This window comes from Salvelinus sp. IW2-2015, linkage group LG36 (genome assembly GCF_002910315.2).
Source record: "Salvelinus sp. IW2-2015 linkage group LG36, ASM291031v2, whole genome shotgun sequence".
NCBI classification, from domain to species: Eukaryota; Metazoa; Chordata; class Actinopteri; order Salmoniformes; family Salmonidae; genus Salvelinus; species Salvelinus sp. IW2-2015.
Genome location: NC_036875.1, coordinates 10,087,888 through 10,106,502, shown reverse-complemented (window position 1 = coordinate 10,106,502; position 18,615 = coordinate 10,087,888). Strand labels below are relative to the sequence as shown.

At 40.1% G+C, this 18,615-nt stretch overlaps 1 protein-coding gene across 7 annotated transcripts in view; it reads left to right on the top strand.

Moving 5' to 3' along the window:
- The first annotated feature begins 830 nt into the window (after positions 1-830).
- The window catches only part of LOC111959475 (RNA-binding motif, single-stranded-interacting protein 1), a 74,200-nt gene continuing 56,415 nt past the window's right edge, over positions 831-18,615 (top strand). For 3 of the 7 annotated variants that reach the window (XM_023981071.2, XM_070437740.1, XM_023981070.2), the window contains exon 1: positions 831-1,002. In XM_023981071.2, coding sequence (XP_023836839.1) covers positions 931-1,002 — 72 coding nt within the window. In that variant the 5' untranslated portion in view covers positions 831-930. Of the gene's footprint in view, positions 1,003-5,147; positions 5,249-13,110; positions 13,478-18,615 lie in introns of those variants that run through there. The other 4 variants (XM_023981074.2, XM_023981073.2, XM_023981072.2 and 1 more) reach the window with 2 other exon arrangements.

Genomic DNA, 18,615 nt, shown 5'->3' with positions numbered 1-18,615 from the left:
GCCAGTATGGCCATGGAACATTTAGTAGGAACAACATTTAGGGTCGCATACATAGATAAAGAACAAAAATACTTAATGACTGGGTAGGGTCTCTGGCAACCTAAACGATAGAACAAACGACCAGTTGGGTAGCAAACTTAGATTTCTGTCGGGACTATATCTTGTGGAAGAATGAAATAGCATGAATAAATTAATCAAAATATTTTTTATTATTAAAATATGTCAATCATTATTTGAATATGTTGGTAACCCATTGTATAAAAGTGATAATGCCCTCGAAGCCGGTGTTTGGAGGATATATTGGCACGGTTTGCCGGCCCGAGATGAACACCCGTGCCAATATATCTTCAAAACACCGGCTTCTCTGGCATTATCACTTAACTAAACCCTCCCCTTGACTGAAATTGAAAAAGCATTTCAATTTCCTCAAAGTAACCATTCTGTAAATTTCGATTCTTCACTTATTGATGTCACATGGCAATGTTTGGATTGCTGGTGAAAAGGTGAGCGAGTACCTGTCCAACATCGGAGACCGATGTTATTACAGGCCTATGGAATTCCAATTCATCATTGACTGAAATTTCGTTATTGTATCTTCAACTACAAATTGTATTATCTAAATGCATAAAACGGTTGTCTTTAAACTATTCTGAATGTTTCATGCATAGCCAACTGGTCAGCATTTGCGGTGACCACTTTAGCTCTAGTCAGAATGTACACACACCAGAGAAAGCCCATTACCCGAATCAGGTCCAACTCCCACGCAGAAACGCAGTTCATTTGCACGGAGGCTGGCTGACATTGGGACATTCCACTGTTTCGCTGTTTGGTTCCAGGGTGAGGTCTCCCGCCCCAACGAGAGAATTGACTTTGGAAAAACGGAATAGACGGAAATACTGAAGTAACCGACTAGTTCATATTTCTATATTCATGGGAAAAGCGTGGCAACAACAGATGTACCCCCAGTACTCATATTACTACCCCCAATACCTGCAAGCGAAGGTAAAGTAAAACCGTGTTCTATGTACTTGAAAAGTAGCTACATTGTAAAATTATCAATGCGCGGTTAGATTCGACAATTGATAAGAAAATGTTCTTCATCATCTGCCCCGATTATTGTACTCTACTTTGTCCGTAAGATTTCTTGTTCGTTAGGGTTATGTTTATTTGAAACGCATATTATCGCCTATTCAGGAAAATATGTTGAGATGACTTTATTTAGTGCATCTCCACACCTGTCAAACTCTTCTGACATACATATTTGTTGTTACTATTGACTTGGATCATTTAGATTCACATTGGCCAGATTGTGGCTCTCCAGGGTTAGCTAATAGAAAGGACATTCAATTTATAGGATTACTGTTATTACCAAATCCCTTAACCACTGCAATGTATAATTAAAGGTCCAGTGCAGTCAACAACGTGATTTTCTTGTGTTTTATATATATTTTCACACTATGAGGAATAATACTATTGGAATAATACTGTGAAACTGTGAAAATTGTGATAATGCCCTTTTAGTGTAAGAGCCAGTTTTTGTGAGATGGTTTTGGCCTGCCTGGTGACCAATAAGAAAGCGAGTTCCAAACCTCACTGCCAATAACATCTAGTTTTCAGTTTTCCCCTCCCCACTCCAAGACAGTCCTAGCAAAATCCTTGCTTAAGTAATGAATTTTGGTTTCTTTTTGACCATTTTAATTTAAAACAATCACAGTAAGGTACTTAATTGTTACCCTGAAATGATTGGATATTGAGATAAAAACGGCTGCATTGGACCTTTAAGTTTTAGATCAAGATACATCCAATTTATTAAACTATTATGAATTGTTTATGCAGTATTTGATATTCTATTTTGTATTGATTCATGGTCATAAGAGCGCAAGTCAGGTTTCATAGAATTCTTTAGAGCATCCTTAATACATTTTGTGTTGAAAATCAGAGGGCATATGGGGTCAACTGACAGTCCTTAGTTGAATTACAGGCATCTCCTATGATCATCAAGAGGCTCCTACAGAATACTTTGCATCACTTAGGCTCCATACATGTTTAATCAGCTTGGCTGCCTATATGACAAGGTCACAGAGCGATATGAGGATATGTTTTCAAACAGGGATAGACATCTGAGTGTGTCGATCCAATGAAAAGGACATTAAACAGGATTTTAGAATTACATTGTGTTAGCAACACAGCCTATTATAGCTGTGTTATGAATGCATGGGCTGTTTATTTACCATTTGGATATAATTTGAAGAGATTCAATAAAAATAAGTGATACTAGCAAGAGCAGGTTATGGGTTTCTCTTTTCTTTGAAGATATCATTTGAAGAGAAACTATTAGCTTATTTGCCAAAGTTAGTCAACATATCACCTGCATTCACAGCTGCTGGTCATTTAGTCATAAAATGCTGCCTTAACTCATCTTCCTACTGATGAGCAATATTCCTCAGTGTTTTTTCCTTCTAATCCCATTCTTCCATTGACTAAAGACTGATTCTTTGAATTTGATTCAAGAATAGGGCCATTCATTTGATTTCCGCATGGAAAAGGATGTGGCCCCATTCACTTTGTTTTATGACACACCAGATATGTGTGGGGTGGCCTTAATACAGAAATGGCTTGTCCACTTCAAACAGGGCCCTGCTTTGTGGATAACTGACATGGTGGTTTACATTATCCCTGTCCTGCTGTGTCCTGCTTTCCTCTTTGCTGGGATCCAAATTAAATTACTCTGTTATTGTCTTATTGCGGGGGCCTGGCACAGATTTCTCTCCATGGCTGTAAACATGCCGTCTATTTAATTGTGTATCTGATGTTTGAAACATTTAACATTTAGTGATATTCTATGGTCTTTTTTTGTGATATTCATTTTGTATAGAAGAGCTGTATCACATTCAGTCAGTGCATAAATATTGCATTATTCATTGTTCGGGTTCTTGTTTTTGTCAATTTGTTATGAGATACTGTCACAGGAATGAAAAGCATTGACAAAGCACAGAAAATTGGAGCATGTTTTTCAAGCAACTTTCTGTCTCGGCAGGAGACCAGCTACTGTACTGGGATTGAGGAATTCAAGTGGCGCAGAACAGGCTGCTTTTAGGTTAATAACCGAGTACTTGAACACTGGTGTCAGTGCAAGTGATATCTATCTATGTGAGTGATCCAGTATTGGATTGAACAGCTAGACTAGGGGGTCACAGATTTGCAGTTGAACAACAGATGGTCCTTACTGCTGAAAAAGTGTTTACATTGACGTAAATAAGCTTTTACAAGTTCTATCACTGTTAAAATCCTCACAGCTCCCAGTCCTGAAATAAATAAAAAGCAATGGTATTTGTTGTCAACACAAGCCTTTAATCAATGAAAAGTGAACACATTAACTGGCATCGGACATTACATACAGAGACTGTGAACAATGGCATTATGCTGAGCCTGAAAAAGCCCTATACAATGTTTACAATAAAGTTTGGAGAGTTGCCTGGCAGCGGAATGTATACAATTGAACAACACAGAGGTGCTGCTCTTTATGTTGGCGCAGGGCTGAAAGAGCACCCATTGTGCTCCTATGATTCTCATTCTTGGCGACTTTTGACATGAGCAAAATGATGGCCTACCCAGTGCACAGTAAAACCCACCCTGCTGTTGAGTCTCTCTCCGCCAAGAGGCTCTCATAAAAAGAGAGAATACATTGAAAAGCCTCATCAGGGTTAGAAAGCTTTCAATGGTGACACGTGGGCCATAAAGGTAATCATGTCTTATTCATTGCTTCTTGTGTAAATAATGTAAATGAGTATGCAATTAAATAAAGCAACAACAGTTATAATATCAATCGTAATGTAGCAGGAATATTGCAATCTATGTTGTTGATTTTTACTTTGCAAAGACAATTATTATGGAGGCAGAGCGTAGTCAGGGTTGAACAAACTTACATTCTCACTTCTCATCAAGACCCTTATTATCTTTTTTCATGAGAACATATCTTATTTATGAGGAAAACCAATAAACATCTCGTATCAGGCTATTTCATTGATAAATAATTCACGAAAGGGGAAATTGATTATGAAAAACGGGGAATAGGAAAGATTATTGAAAATGAGTGCATGTCAATCATGTATTTTCTAACAATACGGATATGAATTATTTCTGCTTATAATCAACTGAATATCAGATCATGGATGTGGGTTAGTCAATGTTCACTATTTGCTTTCAAAGTAAAACAATAAATAAGAAAGGTCTAATTTGTGGCCACGATAGTATGAAATGAAAATATATATTTCTTTCCCATTTGGCATAAATTGCATGCTCTACATTTAGTCATTGCTAAGGTTTGGGCACTAGATGAAACGTCCTTAGAATTCTTACACACATTCTTCAAATATGAATGTGTCTTTCACCATTAAGACATAAAAAAAACGTGACAAGTGAGTTTGCAATGTTCTATTACAACCCCTCTCAACTGACCAACAATTAAGCCAAAGCTCTCTGATTGAGCAATGTGCTGTTGACAGCAAAACATCAGTGTTTGATATTCTATCCCTCTGTGCTGTAAGTCAAACATAGATCACTTGCCACATGATCACATCCCTTTGGTGCTGACATCACATGACCAGTGAGTGCTGGAGACAGATGGGCAGAGTGCTGTCTGTCATGGGGATCTACAGTGCAGCATGTTAACTCTGTCCTGTCCAAGCTCCTCTCTGTTTATTGTTGAAAAACTGTCTGCAGAGCAGACTTCTGGCAAAACTAAGACTGATTTACATTTTTATTATGAGGAATTTGTGTAGTTTTAGTGCTGTCTTCTAAAGTAAAAGTTTGTGTTACAAGACGAACATTATCACGAGTGTAGCGTCCACTCTAAAAGCTTTTATTGAATTGTCTCTGCAATTTGATACACCTGATGGCCTGCAGAGTCTCCTTTAAGACTAATCGAATGTAATATGTTGATAATGTTTTGTGTGAGATTTTCCTAACTGACTTATCATATTATTATTTTAATTTGATGAATTTGGAAGTATGGAAAGACTTTCCATTCATCTACTCTCAATCTTGGATAATGAGAACTTTAGGTTGAGCTTTCCTACCCCACCCCATGCCTTTATCGTTTGTCTTCCTGTGTGTGACATACACACACGTTCGTCTTTGTGGTTTACTTGTTTTCACCCTAACGCGCTGGGAGTCGTCGAAAATGATTCTGTCGCTGCCTCAGTGGGGCTTTGGCCCCCTAACTCACCCCTTCCATCCAGGCAGGAAGGTAAATATACAGAGCTGTTTGTAAAGACTTCCTGGTACTGCTGGGACTCTCTTTCCTCCACTTGAATTGCAGGGTTCCGTGGTATTGCTGGATCTCATTCTGAAGCGAGCTAACGGAGAGGAAGGAAATAGATGGGAGAGAGAGATGTCAGCCTTTCAGAGGAAGTATTGTTGTGTTAAACCTTATAGCTGCTCTTAGTCTCGAGGAAAACGGAGGGCAGTCTTATGATTCTATGTGCTGTGAGCGCCTGATTCCTTTTAACTGACGAAGTAGCTGATTTCCTTACCATCAAAGGGTGTTGCAGGTTTATGTATACCGTTCCCATAAATGTGCATGTACACTGTAATGGTGTGTATAGTTGTCATCTATTAGTCAAGCTGCTAGATTCTGTGTAAGAGCCCTGATGTCTGTAGGGTTTGATCTGGCATAGAGCCAGAACGAAATTGAAAGGTATGCACTCCGTGGGAGGGGCCTGCTTCCTGATCATTTGTTTGTTCTGTCGATTCAGCAGAGACAGCTGTATCATGTCAAAACAGCATGCTTAAAAGAACTGATTTGTGGCCGTGTGAGATCGGATCTCACCGCAGGCTTTTCTGTGATTGTAGGTTCACTCATAGGTGAGATGTTTGTCATACCTCATGAAAACAGAAAGTGTTGCTTTAAGTCCGTAGAGCAGCAGCTCAAATCTTTAGTTTTATTTCATTGTCAGTATCAATTCCTAAAGAAAATAATAAATTAAGTTTCAGGTAAATAAATGTATTCACAAGAAATAACAATTACAGTTGGCTATATGTTTTATGTAATAACTTTGAAAGCAGTATAACAGTGGAGGCTCCTCAGAGGAGGAAGGGGAGGACCATCTTCCTCAGTGAATTTCATAAAAATAAAAAGTTAAACATTTCAACAGTTATCCTTGTAAGATAAAACTATACAAAATATATTCAGGTCACCAAATAATGTATTGAAACACACTGTTTTGCAATGAAGGTCTACAGTAGCCTCAACAGCGCTCTGTAGCGTAGCACCATGGTGTAGCCAGAGGACAGCTAGCTTGTGTCCTCTTCTGGGTACATTGACTTCAATACAAAACCTAGGAGGGTCATGGTTCTCACCCCCTTCCGTAGATTTACACAGTAATTATGACAACTTCTGGAAGACATCATCCAACCTATCAGAGCTCTTGCAGCATGAACTAACATGTTGTCCACCCAATCAAAGGATCAGATAACGAATCTAGTACTGAAATCATAAGCTACAGTTAGCTAGCACTACAGTGCATGAAATGTGGAGAATAGTAGACTCAAAGAGAGAGAAAGACAATAGTTTTGAACAAATTCATTTCTTCAAAAATAAAGGAGAAGCAAGAGATAGAGAGAGAGAAAGATCTTTCTTCATTTCTTTTCACTTTCACTTACTTAGCTAGCTAGCAAATGCAGCTAGCTAGTTTAGCCTTCTCAAACACCTGGCTCAAACAGAGGGATGTTAGCTAGCTGGATATCCAACACTGGAACTCTTCCAAGTCAAAGTAAGCTTTTGGTTATACTAATTTATTGCCACCGGTGTACCTGCTAAACTGTGTACTACACTGTACTGCATGATTGTAGCGGGTTTACTAACGCGTTAGTTATATTAGCTATGTTGACTATGACGTTACTTTAGCTAATATGGTGAGCTAGCTGTGGTTATGATACACTATATATACAAAACCGTGTGGACACCACTTCAAATTTGTGAATTCGGCTATTTCAGCCACACCCGTTGCTGATAAAGCTGTATAAAATCAAGCACAAAGTCGTACAATCTCCATAGACAAACTTTGTCAGTAGAATGGCCTTACTGAAGAGCTCAGTGACTTTCTACATGGCACCTTCATAGGAGTCCAACTTTCCAACAAGTCAGTTCGTTGAATTTCTTCCCTGCTAGAGCTGCCCCGGTCAACTGTAAGTGCTGTTATTGTAAAGTGGAAAAGTATAGGAGGAACAACGGCTCAGCCGCAAAGTGGTAGGCCACACAAGCTCACAGAACAGGACCGCCGAGTGCTGAAGCGCGTAGCGTGTAAAAATCGTCTGTCATCGGTTGCAACACTCACTACCGAGTTCCAAACTGCCTGTTGAAGCAACGTCAGCACAAGAACTGTTCGTCGGGAGCTTCATGAAATGGGTTTCCATGGCCGAGCTGCAACACACAAGCCTAAGCGCAATGCCAAGCGTCGGGTGGAGTGGTGCCGGGTGGACTCAGGAGCACTGGAAAAGCGTTCTCTGGAATGATGAATCACGCTTCACCATCAGGCAGTCCGATGGACGAATCTGGGTTTGGTGAATGCCAGGGGAACGCTACAGTTGAAGTCGGAAGTTTGCATACACCTTAGCCAAATACATTTAAACTCAGTTTTTCCACAATTCCTGACATTTAATCCTAGTAAAAATTCCCTGTCTTTGGCCAGTTAGGATCACCACTTTATTTTAAGAATGTGAAATGTCAGAAGGATAGTAGAGAGAATGATTTATTTCAGCTTTTATTTCTACATACACTCACTTAGTATTTGGTAGCATTGCCTTTAAATTGTTTAACTTGGGTCAAACATTTTGGGTAGCCTTCCACAGGCTTCCCACAAAAAGTTGGGTGAATTTTGGCCCATTCCTCCTGACAGAGCTGGTGTAACTGAGTCAGGTTTGTAGGCCTCCTTGCTCGCACACACTTTTTCAGTTCTGCCCACACATTTTCTATAGGATTGAGGTCAGGGCTTTGTGATGGCAACTCCAATACCTTGACTTTGTTGTCCTTACGCCATTTTACCACAACTTTGGAAGTATGCTTGGGGTCATTGTCCATTTGGAAGACCCATTTGCAACCAAGCTTTAACTTCCTGACTGATGTCTTGATTAGTTGCTTCAATATATCCACATAATTTTCCTGTCTCATGATGCCATCAATTTTGTGAAGTGCACCAGTCCCTCCTGTAGCAAAGCACCCCACAACATGATGCTGCCACCCCCGTGCTTCACGGTTGGGATGGTGTTCTTCGGCTTGCAAGCCTCCCCCTTTTTCCTCCAAACATAACAATGGTCATTACGGCCAAACAGTTCAATTTTGGTTTCATCAGACCAGAGGACACTTCTCCAAAAAGTACAATCTTTGTCCCCATGTGCAGTTATAAACCGTAGTCTGGCTTTTTTATGGTGGTTTTTGAGCAGTGGCTTCTTCCTTGCTGAGCGGTCTTTCAGGTTATGTCGATATAGGACTAGTTTTACTGTGGATATAGATACTTTTGTACCTGTTTCCTCCAGGATCTTCACAAGGTTCTTTGCTGTTGTTCTGGGATTGATTTGCACTTTTCGCTCCAAAGTGCGTTCATCTCTAGGAGACAGAACGCGTCTCCTTCCTGAGCGGTATGACGGCTGCGTGGTCCCATGGTGTTTATACTTGCGTACTATTGTTTGTACAGATGAACGTGGTACCTTCAGGCGTTTGGAAATTGCTCCCAAGGATGAACCAGACTTGTGGAGGTCTACACATTTTCTTCTGAGGTCTTGGCTGATTTCTTTTGATTTTCCCATGATGTCAAGCAAAGAGGCACTGAGTTTGAAGGTAGGACTTGAAATACACCCACAGGTACACCTCCAATTGACTCAAACAATGTCAATTAGCCTATCAGAAGCTTCTAAAGCCATGACATAATTTTCTGGAATTTTCCAAGCTGTTTAAAGGCGCAGTCTTTAATGTAAACTTCTGACCCACTGGAATTGTGAAACAGTGAAATTTAAGCGAAATAATCTGTCTGTAAACAATTGTTGGAAAAATTACTTATGTCATGTACAAGTAGATGCCGTAACCGACTTGCCAAAACTATAGTTTGTTAACAAGAAATTTGTGGAGTGGTTGAAAAACAAGTTTTAATGACTCCAACCTAAGTGTATGTAAACTTCCGACTTCAACTGTACCTGCCTCAATGCATAGTGCCAACTGTAAAGTTTGGTGGAGGAGAAAGATTGGTCTGGAGCTGTTTTCCATGGTTCGGGCCCCTTAGTTCCAGTGAAGGAAAATCTTAACTCTAAAGCATACAATGACATTCTAGATGATTCTGTGCTTCCAACTTTGTGGCAACAGTTTGGGGAAGGCCCTTTCCTGTTTCAGCATGACAATGCCCCGAGGCACAAAGTGAGGTCTATACAGAAATGGTTTGTCGAGATCGGTGTGGAAGAACTTGACTGGCCTGCTCAGAGCCCTGACCTCAATCCCATCGAACACCTTTGGGATTAATTTCAACCTCATATATAGAGAACATTTTAGTATCATGTAGTAGCCTAAACCTGTCAATGTTAAACTTGGTGAATGGATTATGAATGACAGTCATCCAATATGCTGTAATAGAAATAAGGCAATGCTCATTAAAAAAATGTGTCCTCACTAATCTTAAACGGCAGCGACCGCTACTGCAGTAGACATACAGTACCAGTCAAAAGATTGGACACCAACTCATGCCAGGGTTTACATTTATTTTTTACTCTTTTCTACATTGTAGTTAGTTGTCACAACTATGAAATAACACATATGCAATCATGTAGTAACCAAAAAAGTGTTAAACAAATCAAAATATATTTTATATTTGAGATTCTTCAAAGTAGCCACCCTTTGCCTTGATGACAGCTTTGCACACTCTTGGCATTCTTTCAACAGGGTTCATGAGTTAGTCACCTGGAATGCATTTCAATTAACAGGTGTGCCTTGTTAAAAGTTAATTTGTGGAATTTCTTTCCTTCTTAATGCGTTTGAGCCAGTCAGTTGTGTTGTGACAAGGTAGGGGTGGTATGCAGAAGATAGCTCTATTTGGTAAAAGACCAAGTCCGTATTATGGCAAGAACAGCTCAAATAAGCAAAGACAAACGACAGTCCATCGTTACTTTAAGACATGAAGGTCAGTCAATCTGAAAAATTTCAAGAACTTTTAAAGTTTCTTCAAGCGCAGTTGCAAAAACCATCAAGCACTATGATGAAACTGGCTCTCATGAGGACCGCCACAGGAATGGAAGACCCAGAGTTACCTCTGCTGCAGAGGATAAGTTAATTAGAGCTAACCTCAGATTGCAGCCCAAATAAATACTTCACAAAGTAACAGACACATATCAACATCAATTGTTCAGAGGAGACTGTGAATCAGGCCTTCATTGTCGAATTGCTGCAAAGAAACCATTACTAAAATACACCAATAAGAAGAAGAGACTTACCGGTGGAAATCTGTCCTTTTCCTCCAAATTTCAGATTTTTGGTTCCAACCGCCTTGTCTTTATGAGACGCAGAGTAGGTGAACAGATTATCTCGGTATGTGTGGTTCCCACTGTGAAGCATGGAGGAGGAGGTGTGATGGTGTGGGGATGCTTTGTTGGTGACATTGTCTGTGATTTATTTAGAATTCAAGGCACACTTAACCAGCATGGCTACCACAGCATTCTGCAGCGATACACCATCCCATCTGGTTTGCGCTTAGTGGGACTATCATTTGTTTTTCAACAGGACAATGACCCAACACACCTCAAGGCTGTGTAAGAGCAATTTGACTAAGATGGAGAGCTACATCAGATGACCTGTCCTCCAATATCACCCGACCTCAACCAAATTGAGATGGTTTGGGATGAGTTGGACCGCAGAGTGAAGGATGGGTGGATACTTTGAAGAATCTAAAATATAAATATATTTTGATTTGTTTAACACTTTTTTGTTTGCTACATGATTCCATATGTGTTATTTCATAGTTTTGATGTCTTCACTATTATTCTACAATGTAGAAAATAGTAAAAATCAAGAAAAACCCTTGAAGGAGTAGGTGTGTCCAAACTTTTGACAGGTTTACATATGTACCTTTGACTCCTATATAAAGGGATAGTTCCACTGACTATCACGCTCCCTACCCTGGTCCCCTTTCACTCAGTGACCTCCACTGAGTGCTGATTCAGGTCTTTCAGTTCCCTTTAACTGTGACCTATTTGCATCTAATGGTGGCTGAAATGGCCTCCCAATATGCTCTATATATATATGACTCTATCTGTAGTGTCTTTTAGGAAAACATTTTAGGAAACCATTTGACAACCTCAGAAAATGCAACTAGGAAAAAACAGGAAGGAGAGATTCATTGGAGCTTTTAGTAAATCACCTCTATTGTTCAGGTTTAAAGTGAGCCCATGCTGAAACCAAAAGGAAACATTTTACTGGGATTGGCTTTTTGTTTTTTTTGGCTGATTTGGTTTTAGACCAATTTTGACATTGCTCTGTTTGAGGTGGTCAAAAGACCAGATGTTGCATAATCTCATTAGCAGTTGGTTCAAAGCCCCTGACAGAAAATGCATGATGAGGGTGAGCTCTGACACTGTGCCCAGTGGGTAAATAACTACCACTCTACCCCCCATGGAATTACATTGAGAGTTGCTGATGCTATGATGACCAATAGATTTAGTTAAAGACAGGAAATGCAGCTTGGAGAAGGAGGATGTAATCTGTAAAGGATGACAACACGCTAGGTGAAAAGAAAGAGCATGGCGGAACAAGAAATAGGTAAAAAATGTAACCACAAAGGCAACGACCACTGAAGGTCAACATGACTTCACCACCACTGTTGGTTTTCCAATCAGAGACTGAGACTGGCAGGTGAATGGGTTTTGATTTATAGCCTTAGTGCTGCCTCTGAGTGTATGTTTTGCTATAATAAAAACCTGGGTCACCCTTTCACTTACAATTTCAGATCTCTGCTGAAGAGTGGCTCGGTCCTTTCCTGTTGCGTGCAGTCTCTTTGCACATTTACTCCACGTCCGTTGCATCCCCAGACTGTGTAACGATTACTGGATTACAACTGTGAAAATTGAAAACATTTTCAATTGGTTATATATATTTTCAATTTTATTTTCCCAGGTGTATTTTTATCTGTGTTTGCTCTTTTTGTCTGCTTTCATCAATCTGATTCATATTTATTTCGAGGAGTTAATATGTATTATTATTGTGTTATAAATGTCCTATGGATTTAACCCTCAATTGCCTTTTCGTTTCAGTGTTGTTTATCTACATATCAATTCAATCATTTTAGTTTAATGTACTATGGTGTGGCCTTCAAATTAAAATGGTAATAACATATGTGTCCTGCATCGGTCAAAATATCGTCCTGCTCCTTTAACTATCTAATGGCCGCACTGTGTGGTCCTTGCTATGAGGGATCCTTGGGACGTCCCTACCCCATTGAAGTTGAAGTTGAAAAATGTTAAGGCTAGGGTTAAGGTTAGGGTTAGGTAATGGTTAAGGTTAGGATAAGGATAGGGTTAATTTAAGGTTAGAGTTTAGGGTAGGGACGTCCCAATGAACTCCGATAGCTAACCCTGTGGAATGTTTGGTATGCATTCCAGACTAGACGAAGAGTAGTGAAAGGGGAAAGAAACATTGTAACAATGTCTCTTGTAGAGACCTATTATTCAATTATACCAGCTAATGGTACATACACCTTCCATAGGCTGTATTGTAGTAGATTATATTCTTGAAAATTGCAGAAAAAAATATGATATAGTGTTGTTTTCATGTAATCCAGTGAAGTCATCATCCCTATACCGGATAGAGGAATGGTTTCTTCCACCAGGCAGGGTCTGTTCTGCGGGGTTTCCACTAGTTACCACAGCCACAAAGTAAGGCTCTATCGTAAAGACGAGAAAACATGAAATAAAAAATGCGCTATTTGGTTTTAATTTAATTTTAGGCATAAGGTTAGTAATGTGGTTAAGGTTTGGGTTGAGGTTAGTTTTAAAATCACATTTTAAAAAGAGGAATTGTAGAAATAGGCGGGGTTTATGACTTTGTGGCTGTGGTAACTAACGAAGAGCGTTATGCGGGGGACTCAATGCAAATCAATGAACTCAAGAAACGGGGTTGGGAAATCGAAGTTCGGACTATTTCGCGCATACATTGACATCGCTATATTTTATGGTAGTATATGATACTATATGTCAAATAAGGTATACTATATAGGCCTACAGTAGCCTATAGTAAGCCTAGTAGTATTTACTTTAGTATAGCAAAGAGACGATTTTTTTACAAACACATCTATGTAGCTAGACAAATTTACAACTTCACCTAAACAGCCATTGGATACAAATAGTTCGAAATAAATTAGTAAAACAATCGATCTTGGGTCTTTGGAAACCGATTATGATTTTTGCGAATTCTTGCAACCCATTGAGGACTCCGTACCGTAAGCAGGTAAATAGCCTATTTGATTATACAAAATGTATGTAATAGGCATTCATCCTCATCATCAAGCTGACTCATTGAAGTCGCAAAACATGTATTTTTTGATCAGCCTATGGGGACAAATAGCCTATTCCCAGAGAGAATTGAGGAACAGAAAGTTAAGTTTTAATTAGTCAACAGAATTTCACTAGGCATTTTAAAACATATTTCTACTCGTATAGTATTAGTGGGTTACTCTGAAAGTGCTGTGTTCTCGTTGTATTCTTTCAGTAAACTAGTAGGCTATTGCTACTGTTTTTAATTCAATGATTTTGTTAGAATATCCATAGTTGGTCCTGATGTCAGTGTATTTAGCCCTTTAATAGTGCATTCAATCTAGCTACTCATCAACCTTTTCTTTGACCTGGTTTTTAATCAACAATTAATTTAGTTTATGGTTTATATGTATAGTTTATGTTATCAAATTCATTTAATTTGATATGTTGTGGTAGAGAAGTGAAGGCATTCTCAAGAGACTTTCTGAAATCCCCTTTACCTTTAAACTTTGGAGATTCAAGAGCTTGTCCTCACTACTGTGTGTTCCAATGTTGAACTAGTTCAGTAGAAGTGCCTTACCAATGTTGATAGTCGGCCACTTTATATTTACATTTTAGCCATTTAGGAGCGACTTACAGGAGCAATTAGGGTTAAGTGCCTTGCTCAAGAGCACATCGGCAGATTTTTCACCTAGTCGCTCGGGATTTGAACCAGCAACCTTTTGGTTACTGGCCCAACACTCTGAAACGCTAGGCTGTAAGGATTCTATATAAACCACCCTATATCCCATATTTTTCAAACGATAACAATGTAATAAACTACCCAGATAACATTGAGGCCATGGAGAAATGTATTGGAATGACCTTGTGATAATTGAATGAGAGCTTTGAAAATATGATGTGCCTTTGTAGATTGCTGTTTCACATGTAAAATGTATGCAAAGCGGCGGAATGTAATTCAATCATGCGTCCAATTTTCCCAATTTAGATATGGATTAACATTTTTGACATGAAACTGTTGATGGTGTTGAAGACTTATTCATATTCAGGATTATTCAAGTCTGCTGTCATAATAAGAGGCTAGTTTTAGCTGAGGGCTTGGATAGTTCTGTGAGGGCGAGGCCTGTGTTACTGGAAGCCTAGTGTATTTCCAGCTCGGATATGACGGGCTCTGCTGGTCTGGAGCATGCTGATAAGACACTGGGCTCTCCCCATCACACTCCCTCAGACTCCTGGTGCTCAATAGGCAGGCAGATGTATGAAAACAAACTGGCTTTCAGTCCTGCGGAAAAGGGAGTTTCTCTCCTTGGGTGTGTGGATTTAGCTGGGACTGAAAACCAAGGGCACTGCTGGCATTCTCCTCAAAGATTGTCTTTGTTCACAATAGCTTGAGCTGGTGGCACATTTCCTAGTTGGGAGCCTGATGATGATGATGATATCAGATGATTATTTCATGAGCTACAGTATAACAGACACTAAATGTTCTCTCTCTCTTCAATATTACAACAGAATGAAAGTCATGTATAGAAAGTTAAAACAAACCCTTGAAGACAAAATGATAATTATGTGTGAGAAATGTTCATAAAGCACAAATATCCAACAACATCATCATTGACTATTATGAGAAATATCAACATGGCTCTCAACCTATACCCAATGCTCTCAATGCTAAGGCTTTTCAGTACCACGTGCCCTCTCTAGCAGATGCATCTGTTATGGGTTCAAAAGGTGACTGTGATTGAAGGACCTTCACAGTTTACAGAAAACACATGAAAGAGTTGACTGTTTTGTAAAGCGAAGTGACCTGTCTCAACATGACACTCTTTGACAGATAGCCTGGAGATTACATGTGATCCTTCCTCTTGCATGCTACCTGAATACATGGTATTTTTGGGACATGTTTCAAAAATGCATAGAATGATTCTCAATCAGGTTCTACTGTTAGTGTCAACTATGAGAACAGATGTCAGCATTGACCTTTTATCTCCTTTTTCTCATGTCTTTAAGGCTATGGTTGTCTATTGAGTTATCAATTCAATAGGAGATTGGTCAAAGTCACCTTCGTGTCCAGACTTTCAATGTAATCTTTTTTTAATGCATTAGTATTGTAACATTGTTGTCCACTAAATGAGACGTGTTGCTGAATGATTAATCACATGGATGCAACAATATTCTAAGTGTTAGAATTTGCGATGTTCATGGGTAGTGAAATGCTGTGAATGGAAGAATGTGATGTCAAATGGAAATTGCTGTTCCCTATAGATCCCAACATGAGATTTATGCCTGAAACCCAAACATCCAGAGAGTGCAGGATAAACATGGAATACTGGAGTGTTGGGTTTCACCATGAGAGAGCCATATTTCCAACTTATACAGTACCAGTCAAAACTTTGGACACACCTAGTCATGCCAGGGTTTTTCTTAATTTTTTTACTATTTTCTAGAATAATAGTGAAGACATCACAACTATAAAATAACACCTATGGAATCATGTAGTAACCAAAAAAGTGTTAAACAAATCAAAATATATTTTATATTTGAGATTCTTCAAAGTAGCCACCCTTTGCCTTGATGACAGCTTTGCACACTCTTGGCATTCTCTCAACCAGCTTCACAAGGTAGTCACCTGGAATGCATTGCAATTAACAGGTGTGCCTTGTTAAAAGTTAATTTGTGGTATAATTTGTGTTTGAGCCAATCAGGTGTGTTGTGACAATGTAGGGGTGGTATGCAGAAGTTAGCCCTATTTGGTAAAAGCCCAAGTCCATATTATGGCAAGAACAGCTCAATTAAGCAAAGAGAAACAACAGTCCATCATTACTTTAAGACATTAAGGTCAGTCAATCCGTAAAATTGTGCAGTCGCAGCAACCATCAAGCGCTATGATGAAACTGGCTCTCATGAGGACCGCCACAAGAATGGAAGACCCAGAGTTACCTTTGCTGCTGAGGATAAGTTCATTAGAGTTACCAGCCTCAGAAATTGCAGCCCAAATAAATGCTTCACAGAGTTCAAGTAACAGACACATCGCAACATCAACTGTTCAGAAGAGACTATGTGAATCAGGCCTTCATGGTCAATTGCTGCAAAGAAACCACTACTAAAGGAAATCAATAAGAAGAAGTGACTTGCTTGGGCCAAGAAACACGAGCAATGGACATTAGACCGGTTGAAATCTGTCCTTTGGTCTGATGAGTCCAAATTTGATATTTTTTGTTCCAACCAAGTGTCTTTGTGAAACGCAGAGTAGATGAACCGATGATCTCCGCATGTGTGGTTCCCACCGTGAAGCATTGAGGAGGAGGTGTGATGGGTTGGGGGTCCATTGCTGGTGACACTGTCAGTGATTTATTTAGAATTCAAGGCACACTTAACCAGCATGGCTACCACAGCATTCTGCAGCAATAAGCCATCCCATCTGGTTTGTGCTTAGTGGGACTATCATTTATTTTTCAACAGAACAATGACTCAACACACCTCCAGGATGTGTAAGGGCTATTTGACCAAGAAGGAGAGTGATGGAATGCTGCATCAGATGACCTGGCCTCCACAATCACCCAAGCTCAACCTAATTGAGATGGTTTGGGTTGAGTTGGACCGCAGAGTAAAGGAAAAGCAGCCAACAAGTGAATATGTCGGAACTCCTTCAAGACTGTTAGAAAAGCATTCCAGGTGAAGCTTGTTGAGAGAATGCCAAGTGTGTGCAAAGCTATCATCAAGGCAAAGGGTGGCTACTTTGAATAATCTCAAATATATTTTGATTTCTTTAACACTGTATTGGTTACTACATGATTCCATATGTGTTATTTCATAGTTTAATGTCTTCACTATTATTCTACAATGTAGAAAATAGTAAAAATCAAGAAAAACCCTTGAATGAGTAGGTGTGTCCAAACTTTTTACTGGTATTGTACGTCTTATATATTTCCCTAGTAATTGCAAATATGCATATAAACTCAACAAAAAAAGAAACGTCCTCTCGCTGTCAACTGCGTTTATTTTCAGCAAACTTAACATGTGTAAATATTTGTATGAAACTAACAAGATTCAACAACTGAGACATAAACTGAACAAGTTCCACAGACATGTGACTAACAGAAATTTAATAATGTGTCCCTGAACAAAGGGGGGTCAAAATCAAAAGTTAACAGTCAGTATCTGGTGTGGCCACCAGCTGCATTAAGTACTGCAGTGCATCTCCTCCTCATGGACTGCACCAGATTTGCCAGTTCTTGCTGTGAGATGTTACCCCACTCTTCCACCAAGGCACCTGCAACTTCCCAGACATTTCTGGGGGGAATAGCCCTAGCTCTCACCCTCCGATCCAACAGGTCCCAGACGTGCTCAGTGGGATTGAGATCCGGGCTCTTCACTTCCCATGGCAGAACACTGACATTCCTGTCTTGCAGGATATCACGCACAGAATGAGCAGTATGGCTGGTGGCATTGTCATGCTGGAGGGTCATGTCAGGATGAGCCTGCAGGAGAGTACCACATGAGGGAGGAGGATGTCTTCCCTGTAACGCACAGCGTTGAGATTTGTCATTGCAGGCACATGACAACAAGCTCAGTCCGATGATGCTGTGACACACCGCCCCAGACCATGATGGACCCTCCACCTCCAAATCGATCCCGCTCCAGAGTACAGGCCTCGGTGTAACGCTCATTCCTTCGACGATAAACGCAAATCCGACCATCACCCCTGGTGAGACAAAACCATGACTCGTCAGTGAAGAGCACCTTTTGCCAGTCCTGTCTGGTCCAGCAACGGTGGGTTTGTGCCAGTAGGCGACGTTGTTGCCGGTGATGTCTGGTGAGGACCTGCCTTACAACGGGCCTACAAGCCCCCAGTCCTGCCTCTCAGCCTATTGCAGACAGTCTGAGCACTGATGGCGGGATTGTGCGTTCCTGGTGTAACTCGGGCAGTTGTTGTTGCCATCCTGTACCTGTCCCGCGGGTGTGATGTTCAGATGTACCAATCCTGTGCAGGTGTTGTTACACGTGGTCTGCCACTGCGAGGACGATCAGCTGTCCGTCCTGTCTCCCTGTAGCTCTGTCTTAGGCGTCTCACAGTACGGACTTTGCAATTTATTGCCCTGGCCACATCTGCAG